Source organism: Rosa chinensis, chromosome 5, assembly GCF_002994745.2.
Source record: "Rosa chinensis cultivar Old Blush chromosome 5, RchiOBHm-V2, whole genome shotgun sequence".
NCBI classification, from domain to species: domain Eukaryota; kingdom Viridiplantae; phylum Streptophyta; class Magnoliopsida; order Rosales; family Rosaceae; genus Rosa; species Rosa chinensis.
This window is the reverse complement of record NC_037092.1, coordinates 30,400,619-30,410,057: the sequence shown is the minus strand read 5'-3', so window position 1 is coordinate 30,410,057 and position 9,439 is coordinate 30,400,619. Positions and strand designations below refer to the sequence as shown.

The 9,439-nt window shown below is 37.5% G+C and overlaps 2 protein-coding genes across 6 annotated transcripts; both read left to right on the top strand.

Moving 5' to 3' along the window:
* The first annotated feature begins 1,435 nt into the window (after positions 1–1,435).
* LOC112165473 (diacylglycerol kinase 5) lies at positions 1,436–7,641 on the top strand. 5 transcript variants are annotated; one of them, XM_040519628.1, is made up of 14 exons: positions 1,436–1,664; positions 1,943–2,138; positions 2,223–2,345; positions 2,459–2,587; positions 3,109–3,194; positions 3,353–3,476; positions 3,580–3,628; positions 4,398–4,480; positions 4,695–4,762; positions 5,303–5,377; positions 5,824–5,911; positions 6,038–6,154; positions 6,353–6,677; positions 6,860–7,638. In XM_040519628.1, exons 2-14 carry the CDS (start codon positions 1,953–1,955, stop codon positions 6,958–6,960), a joined length of 1,554 nt encoding a protein of 517 aa, XP_040375562.1. In that variant the 5' UTR covers positions 1,436–1,664; positions 1,943–1,952; the 3' UTR covers positions 6,961–7,638. The 5 variants fall into 5 exon arrangements, 4 of the variants coding, with proteins under 4 accessions (XP_040375562.1, XP_024157757.1, XP_024157760.1 ...); XR_005810848.1 differs by lacking the exon at positions 1,436–1,664 and adding an exon at positions 1,671–1,819 and having other exon boundaries at positions 6,353–6,756; positions 6,860–7,640; XM_024301989.2 differs by lacking the exon at positions 1,436–1,664 and adding an exon at positions 1,671–1,819 and having other exon boundaries at positions 6,860–7,641.
* A 722-nt stretch (positions 7,642–8,363) lies between these two features.
* LOC112166188 lies at positions 8,364–9,014 on the top strand. The gene has a single exon (XM_024302961.1). The coding sequence runs from the start codon at positions 8,488–8,490 to the stop codon at positions 8,758–8,760; it is 273 nt and encodes a 90-aa protein (XP_024158729.1). The 5' UTR covers positions 8,364–8,487; the 3' UTR covers positions 8,761–9,014.
* The last annotated feature ends 425 nt before the right edge of the window (positions 9,015–9,439 follow it).

Below are 9,439 nucleotides of genomic sequence, written 5' to 3'. Positions count from 1 at the left end.
CGATTCCAGGGCGTTGTGAGAAACCTTGCGTCACAAGAAGGGCTTTATATCTAACCACCTCATTTTTCTCATTACGCTTTCTAACAAAGACCCATTTATCGCTAACAGGTTTTACATCTGAGGGTGTCTGCGTTATAGGCCCAAATACTTGTCTCTTTGCTAGTGAATCTAATTCAGCCTGGATCGCATCTTTCCATTTAGGCCAATCCGCTCTTTGTTGACATTCTTCGACAGAGCGAGGTTCGATATCATCATATTCTATAATTCATTTTGCAATATGATATGCAAATGCATCATCAATAGCCATAGAATTTCTATCCATCATCTCATGTACACTAGTGTAATTCATAGAGATCTCTCTATTATCTGGAATTGGTTTTGACATTGGAGCGTCCCCCAATGATGTCTCTTGGACATAACCATAATCCGGAATATTCTCATGAGATTGATTATTTACATCGATGATTAAATATAGAAAATAAGCCTTTGTAACGGAAGGGACGAAAATACCATTCAAAAATTGACGGCTAGCAATCTCTATAACGGCTAATGGCTCTAGGTACCAATCTTCGGTCGGGGGTAAGGATATTATGATATTTTCAAAACGTGAGGTATTGAAATTTTAAATTTATAATGAGCAATAGTTCAGGTAGTGTACGGACCAATCCTTTTTTTATATTGAGAACTACACAGGGTCATTCCACTAAAAGATCCTTTTTTTTTTGCCAATTTAAGAAATCTCTTGTGGGACCTAAATTTCGATTATATATCGGCATCTTGACCGCTTAATTTTTAGGTCTTCATGAGCATATCAGTTTTGCAAATTTTCAATCAAATTGATTGTCATTAAGGCGTTCATAATCGTGATTTATCATTATGAACATGAACGGTTTATGTTGGACATTAGTTCGATCGGACTAATTTGATATATATATATATATATATATATATTAATAAAAAAACCCTTAGCCCAACCCATCGTTACATATGTCAATGAGAATCGAACCCATGACTTTTATAATATTGGAAGTTATGCCAGATCAATGTTAATTGTTGAGTGATCCGATATGATGAGCGAGTCAAGCAGTCGGGTTAGGGTTAAGAAAAAACCTTTAGGCCCATATCATGCCGATCCAGCCCACCGCAGAGGCCAGCCTGTATTGCTGGCCTGAACTTCTGTGCAATTGCCAGAAAAGGTGACACCGCGTTGAACCCTTTCCCCTTCGGCACTTCGTACCCATCTCCTATTTTTACACCAAAACCAACGCAGACACGTACACACGTGACAAATTCCAACTCGCCGCGTAATCACAAGGCCCCATAGACCTCTCCGCAGACGATAACCACCTCCCCGAAAAGCCCAAAACAAAGCACCTTTGGTGACGAGTTCAAATCTTTTTTGCCTCTTTTTTGTCCGCCTATAAAAAGCATCCTCTTTCGTGTTCAACTAACCAAACCCCTAGAAATTCCGAAATCCAAATCCAAATCAAAATCAAAAGGAAAAACCAAAACCGGCGAAGATTCTAATTCCTTTCCTCTCTGATTCGTCCTTGTCCGAATCGAATCGCAGCCTTGCTTTAATTTTGGATAGAACAGTGGCTTTTGTTCCGATTCTGAATCTCAATCTGATTGCTTCGAAATTTCAACGAAGCTTCTTGTTCCAGGTAAAGCACAAACCTCATGATCGCTTGGTTTATATATAACTACTCTACTGCCCTGTGCTACCGGAAAAGTTAACGCACATAACGGTAATGGAGTTCCCGAATCGCATTTCCGGTTGCCGCTTGCGAGACTCTATACACGGTCTCGTTTCGAGGAGGTTGGAATGTGAAATTCGATGCAAAATGTTTGTTATTGATAGGAGAATTGGTGCTTTGTTTGTGATTGGAAATTTATTAGGTGATGAAATGGAATTATGTGAATTGATTGAAAACTTTTGTAGTTGGGAGGCAATGGTGGGAAATAGAGGCAAGTTGAAGGATTTTTACATTCCGAATTACATACTTGTGGGCGGGGCGGTGCCGAAGATCAAATTTGCACCTGCGTGTCCGGTGATAGTGTTTGTTAATACTAGAAGTGGTGGTCAGCTTGGAGGTGAACTTGTTCTTACATATAGAGCCCTTCTCAATGAGCACCAGGTTTGGTTTTCGGCCGCGGACACTTGTCATTTTTACTTCATGGAATTGTGTGCGTGAAGATTGGTTTTAAGTGATCTTTTTCAGGTATTTGACTTGGGACAAACGGCTCCTGACAAGGTGCTTCACAAGCTCTATGTTGCTTTGGAAACACTCAAGGGCAGAGGAGATGTTTTGGCTGCTGATATCCAGAAGAGGTTAAGAATAATTGTGAGTTTCCGTTGTTTGTGTAAGCTTGTGTATGTCGAGAGGTGTGCGCGTGTCCTAAGTAGCATATGAATTTGTTCTGTTATCTTCGAATTGATAGGCAGTTGCATTGATAGGCTGCAGGTGGAGATGGTACAGCTGGCTGGCTCCTCAGTGTAGTTTCTGATCTTAAACTGCCTAACCCACCTCCAATCGCCACGATGCCATTGGGAACTGGAAATAATGTCCATTTCGCGTTTGGATGGGTAATATGTTGTTTGCTAACCTTGTGTACTTTAACATATGTTAATTACTTGATGGTCATTGCCACTTTGGTTTTTCATTTCTTTTGCCTCTGGTTTTGTTAATCTCACTTGCCTTGATCATCTAGTCAGAGCACTCTGAAGTCGTCAAGTATTAATGTGGAAATGGGGCCATTTCCTGCATATTTCCTATTGTAGTTTCGGCAGTATAGGAAAATATGTCTCTGCATCTAATAAGTGTGAACTATCAAGTGTATAGTCTCGTGTCTGTATTCTGTAATCTATCTGCTATTTGCTATTGTTTTGTAATAGCTAATAAGTTACAACTGCATTTATAGTTTCATTTGTTTACCAGTAATGTCAGTTAGTTACATTTACATTTAGTATATTTAAAAGAACATTTCTACATGTTTGGGTGTCTCTATGTGGACTAGATCATGAAATCTATATCTTCATAGTAACTGTTGGTGCATTGACTCAGTTCAGTAGTAGACTTGGGAAATAATCTGTTCTTAACTTTATAGGGAAAGAAAAATCCTGGGACAGACCGACAATCTGTGCAGTATTTCTTGAACCAAGTGAAGACAGCAAAGGAAATGAAAATTGACAGGTAAAAACCATTATTTTTCACAAATTGACTTTTTCGTGCTTTGTTCACACATCAATACCTATGTAATAGGCCTTTACAGCTAAATTCCTGCTCAGTGAATCACTCATCAATGAAGAGTTGAACATAGTCTTTTCTTTCACCTTTTCTGTATATCTCAGCTGGCACATCATTATGAGAATGAGGACTCCAAAGGAAGGTTCATGTGATCCTATTGCACCTCTGGACCTACCGCATTCTTTGCATGCATTTCATCAGGTCTCCAAAACTGATACACTCAATCTGGTTTGTTTTGTGTCTCTTGGTTATCTTGGTTTTGGTTTCATCGCAGTATGGATTGGTTTAGCATACTTGGTATTAATATACAGTAACTGTTGGCTGTTCTCAGGAGGGCTTCCAGACATTTCGTGGGGGATTTTGGAACTACTTTAGCATGGGTAAGAATTCAAGAATAATAAAATGTCTTTTAAATCAAGAGTTCCACTATTATGTTTGTGTGTGCCTATGAATTTTGGATATTATCTTGAGGGTTGCAGTTTTCGATTTGCAGTTGTGAGGAATGGAAATGAGCATAAAATTTAATCTACTTTCCAAGTTTTATAAACAAAGATCCTACCAAGGAAAACTCGAAATTTAAGCACGGTATTGTACTCATTGCAAGCATCTCGTATCTTACAAGAGATTTCTGCATTGAATGTCAATATGTGTGATAGGAAAATTTCCTATATCATCTATAGAAGCTCATATCTTATGTACATTATTGCATCACTCTGTAATATAAATGTTTCTCCTATAAAGTGGAGTAGAACCTCATAATGTCTGTATTTGAGCAAAGTATCCTATATCATCTTTAGAAGCTCATATATTTTGTACAGTTATTCCACTGTAATATGCATGCCTCCTATATATAAATCTCGCCCTTTGGTGTATATTGAGAGAAATGCCTTCCTGCAAGCTACGTTAAAATCAAGCAGCCAAGTGTGTTATGACATGATATGGGGGGAGAGTGATGATAGTCGTGCTAATTATTTAAAGATGAAAGATATTAATCACTCAATGGAGTTGTTGTGTCGATTTTCTAATTTTGTATCAGAAAAGAACTGCATAGTGTTAACTGTTTGGATGTAGATACTTGTCTGGTCCAGTAACTAGTAGGCTAGAATGCCGTTGTGAAGTTTCCTGACAAATGTATTTTGTTTTATACAGGAATGGATGCTCAAATATCATATGATTTTCATGCTCAGAGAAAGTTGCACGCTGAAAAGTTTAACAACCAGTTAATTAATCAAGTACTAAACTATTTTCTGCATCTTTAACATCATGGGTCAAAATTAGTATTACAACACGTGTCTATAAACTATGTAATATGTATATGTAATTATTACGTATACATATTATACAACAGAGTTTTGAAGCTGCCATCAATCCGTTATCATTTTCCTGTTACGTCCTTTTTGAACTTGCTTCTTATCATTGTTTAATTTTTTTTTTTAATTGGATCAGAGTACCTACTTCAAGCTTGGATGTACTCAAGGATGGTTCTTTGCTTCTCTAATGCATCCTTCTTCAAGGTTAGTTTTTCCTTTTGCATATTTTTCTTTGGCTCAGCTGTACGATTTTTTTATTTTTTATTTTTTTAGTTTTGGTGAAACTGTATAATGTCTTCTGAGAAAGAAATAGACAAAAATAAGAATCTTAAATTCTCAATGTATTGACTGTCTTCATGGCATTACCACTTCTCCCCTCAACATTTAAAACTTCTTTGGTCCCACTGGACTGACTATGCACTCCTCGGCTTTTCATTGATACCACTGACCACAGCTACCACACAGGACCTAAACTTTTGGGCGACTTTTGAAAAATAGACTTTTGCAAAGAGATGATCAAAAAAAAAAAAAAAAAGGAAGATATATTGCAGCATTATAAGCTATAACACGGTCACTTTCTTGTTCACTTTGTTTCTGCAATACTCTTAAATTGGGACATGGATGAGTGCATTATACAGTTCTGGACCTATGCTGTCAACAGTTCTTCTTTTTGGTTAGATTGGTAGAACTTAGTTAGACTTTGTTGTCTTTACTGAGAACTGAGATGCCTTAACTTCTTCGCAGGAATATAGCACATCTGACAAAGATTAAGATCATGAAAAGACAAGGTCATTGGGAGGAGCTTCACATATCTCCCAGGTGAGACAATATATCTTTTAACTATCCTTCTACTGTTATGCTTCTCTAATCTCCGAACCCACTATTCCTACAAAGTTTTTTTTTTTTTTTGGTACTTCCAGAAAACAAATTGCAGCATTGCATTTTGCATTCTTAAACTAAAGAAGTTGTACAGTGTCCCTGGAACATGTTTTCATGAGGTTGACATGGATATGATAATATTATTCATTATTTAGCAGTTGAATTAACTAATTAGAAGCTTACATTGTTTTCATCCTCATGTTTCCATTCATTTGTGCCTTATATCATTTGTCGCCTTATTATAGGATTTTGTATTGGGAAGGACTTTTACTCTCCAATTTTAACGTACTTCACACTTGCACTCCATTTTCAAGCACATAAAAAAAAATATATATATATATATAAGCAGCATTTCCATGAGTCACGTTTTTATCTTTGATTTACAGCATTAGGTCTATTGTTTGCCTCAATTTACCGAGTTTTTCTGGTGGTCTTGATCCATGGGGGAAGCCAAATAGAAAGAAACTGCGATATGTGAGTTTTGATTGTTCTCCCATCTGTTTCAGATATATCAGCTCTTTATTAAGTTTCAATTTAAAAGTATCAGTGTGTCTTACCAACAAAATTTAATGTCTTTTCCAAATGATATGTGCTTTACAGCGGGATTTAACTCCTCCATATGTGGATGATGGCCTTCTTGAGATTGTTGGCTTTAGAGATGCCTGGCATGGGCTTGCGTTACTTGCTCCTAAGGGACATGGGACTCGTCTTGCACAAGTATGATAAATTAAAAACTTTTGCTCATCTATTTCTGTCATACGAATATGAACACATACTAGCTTCCAATATGAGAGTATATATAAATATATCAGTTTCATGGTAGTTGGCTGACCCCATTCATCTCTCTCTAAGAAGTTTTAATTCCCTCTGTTGTTGGGCTGTCTCTCTGACGAAACATATCACAATTCATTGCAGGCACACAGAATACGTTTTGAGTTTTGCAAGGGCGCAGTCGACCATACATTCATGAGAATTGATGGGGAACCATGGAAACAACCTCTTCCAGTTGACGATGACACGGTCGTTGTCGAAATTTCTCACTTTGGCCAATTAAGCATGCTTGCCACGCCATCGAAGCGATCCAAAAGTATATCTGACCCTGCGTCACCAGCTAGCTCCCATGATGACGATGATGATAGTAGTAATGAGGAAGAATATCCAGAAGATAGTGGAGAGAGAAGGAAGTTTGGTGCATCTGACACATTTAAAATCCCGGACGGGATTGACATTGCTCATTTCAGTTGAGCCTCTAACTAATCACATGCTCTCTGTGAATAGGCCTCAGTTTGATATATCACCGTCCGGACAGTCTGTACAAAGTAGATTTTCTTGTCATTGAGTAGAAAGATTTCTTATTTTGTGATTGCAGATGCACAAAATCTATGTTGGCCTTAATCGATTCTTTTGTTTTCTGCAATGTAGATATTCTCTCCTTGCCTGTTCAGCAAAACTCTCTGGTAGTTATCAGCAATAGAAAGAGAGCTGTATTGCTCAGTTTGGGATTAATAGCTTCATCTTTTTAGTTCTTACTTCCTACTAAGCTCAGCCAGATAATGGGGGCATGTATTAGTCTATAACTGCATCACTGAGGTCAGGAGTTATGCATGCATTACATTGTGTCCTCACAAAGATGGCTTAATCTCCATTATCAGATAAAGAGATTCAAAATTCGATAACAAAGGATGTAATAGCAAAATGTTATGGTGGAAACACTAGAAGGAAAAGAGAATGCCTAGAAAGCAGGCAATATTGAGAAAGGAGGTTCTGAATAGCAGCATAGGCTTTCCACTTCCTGCGAGGGTGGCCATCCTTCACTTGGAAAGTCTTACAAGGCCTTCAGGAAGAGACACATTGTGTGGAACATACTTTGTGTACGGGCAGCTTTCTTTGGTGTGATTAACCATCGGACCACAAAGCCGACAGCATTGATGGTCATCGTCGCTATGACAAAGATCACTCACAGCACCTGTACTCTTCTTACTGGTAGTACCACCACCGGCGTGATTGAATTCTACGGCGCCCCCTCGAGTTTTCCTCCTTTTATATGTATCCCTGCACATCCTTATTAGCCAGATCACCTATTCTTAACTCTCCATAGAGTTGTACCACCCTGATTTTTACCTCCATGAATATTGATTTACTTGGAGTTTCCCTCCACCATGAGGTCTCATTGGTTAGCGGAAAGTAAAGTAATTTCGTTGTCTTTTCTATAGGATGAGAAATTGAATTTTTCATGAATTTTCATTTCTGATGTTTGGTAACATAAGGAAAATTGCTAAAAAAATGGTTAAAATAAGTTTGTAATTAATACAATAAAATAATGAAAATTGAGTGATAGATGCAAGGAGAGAAGAAGAAAAAATGAATCTCTTGAGAGTTGAGACTTGAGAGTACGAAATGAAAAGAACCACATTTCCTCATATTTTCTTTTCCTTCGTGATTTGTTTTATTTCATTTTGCATTCCAAATATAAAAAATAATTTTCTTTCCGAAGACTCTAATTTCGTTAACAAAGCGAGACTGGAGTACTTGAAGGTTTTCCCCCTATCTAAATCCTTTCTTCAATAAGGAAACCTCCAAGTCAAGAGGCTAGGGAAGGGGGATTACCACATACGCCAAGTAATTAGGACCACATTTGTTGTTACATGTTAGGCCGAAGATGCATAGAAGAAAGGGTTGAGGGAAAAAAATCTCCTCTTTTTTGGGTGATTGAATTGAATAAGAAAGAAAAGGGCGCGTGAGAAATAACCGAGGAGTTGGCACATGGTTTTGGTTAGCAATTACCACAGATTCTCACCAAAACAGGCAAACGAAACACCTGGATTGGACTGCACCGACTTTTTTCAAACAAGGTTACAAAACAGCTGGTGCTACTGCCCTGGTTTCCTCACTTCCTCCAGTATATATAGACCGCTCTGTCCATTTCCCAATCAATAAAACCCAAAAGAAAAACCAGACCCTTATTTTTCACCCACTAGGGCTTTCTCTTTCTCTTTCTCTTTCTCTTTTTCATTCATAGAAAAATCATAGGAAAAAAAAGATAAAAAAAGATGAGTGCTGGAGCAGCTTGCAGGGCTTGGATTGTGGCAACAAGTATTGGAGCAGTTGAGGCTCTGAAAGACCAAGGAGTTTGCAGATGGAATGGTGTTCTGAGGTCACTGCATCAACATGCCAAGACCAACATCAGATCATATTCCCAGGCCATGAAACTCTCTGCCACTTCTTCTGCAGCCATTTCTAATCAGATCAAGAGGTCAAAAGAGGAGAAGCTCAGAAAAGTCATGGAATTGAACTGCTGGGGTCCTAATACTGTTAGATTTTAGATTATTAGAGTAATATAGTAAATTTCATCCCCCCTCCCCCTTTCTTTGATCCATGAATCCACAAGGGTTATATCAATTCTAAATTATTAGTTCTTTTTCTCTACCCAGTTTGTAATCAAGAATTTTTGCTTAGTGCAAAAGTTTTCATTTTTGGTGAAGCTCTGGGAGGAATTAATTTCAGCAAGGAAACCGGATTCTCATTACCCTGGGGATTTTTGTGAATAAATTTTTTTATTGAAGGGATATTGCCATAATAGTGCTCTTTTTTCTTCTTCTATCTTTATAACCCATCAATGTGGTACAGGGTCATAATAACGTGTGGAATATTGAAGATTTTTCTTGAGAAACAAGAAAATTATTGACGTTCAATTCAAAAATTTTGCCAAATAGAAAGAGAACTTCTTATGAGGGTTTAAATGTTACTAAAATAGGTTCTGTTTTGGGTATTGGGAAATTTGACCAAATGAATAAGAGACTATTGAGATGGAAGCACAACACAATTGCTGCACAATGATCACAATTCACAAGAAACGAAATGTCTAAAATACAGCAATATAATTCACAGTTTGAATGTGTTTTTCTTGGAATCTTATGTTTAATTCTCTTTGTAAAACAGATTCTGATCTTGATTAGGGATGACAATGAAGCGGGTAAAACAGAACATCGTGAGTTGAAATTC

Excerpts from the sequence above, each read along its gene's own strand:
- LOC112165473 (XM_024301989.2), top strand. The coding sequence starts at position 1,752 with ATGGAGTTCCCGAATCGCATTTCCGGTTGCCGCTTGCGAGACTCTATA. Across the intron at positions 2,139-2,222 it reads CCCTTCTCAATGAGCACCAG|GTATTTGACTTGGGACAAAC; the intron begins GTTTGGTTTTCG and ends GATCTTTTTCAG. Across the intron at positions 5,378-5,823 it reads GAGCTTCACATATCTCCCAG|CATTAGGTCTATTGTTTGCC; the intron begins GTGAGACAATAT and ends TTTGATTTACAG.
- LOC112166188 (XM_024302961.1), top strand. The coding sequence starts at position 8,488 with ATGAGTGCTGGAGCAGCTTGCAGGGCTTGGATTGTGGCAACAAGTATT.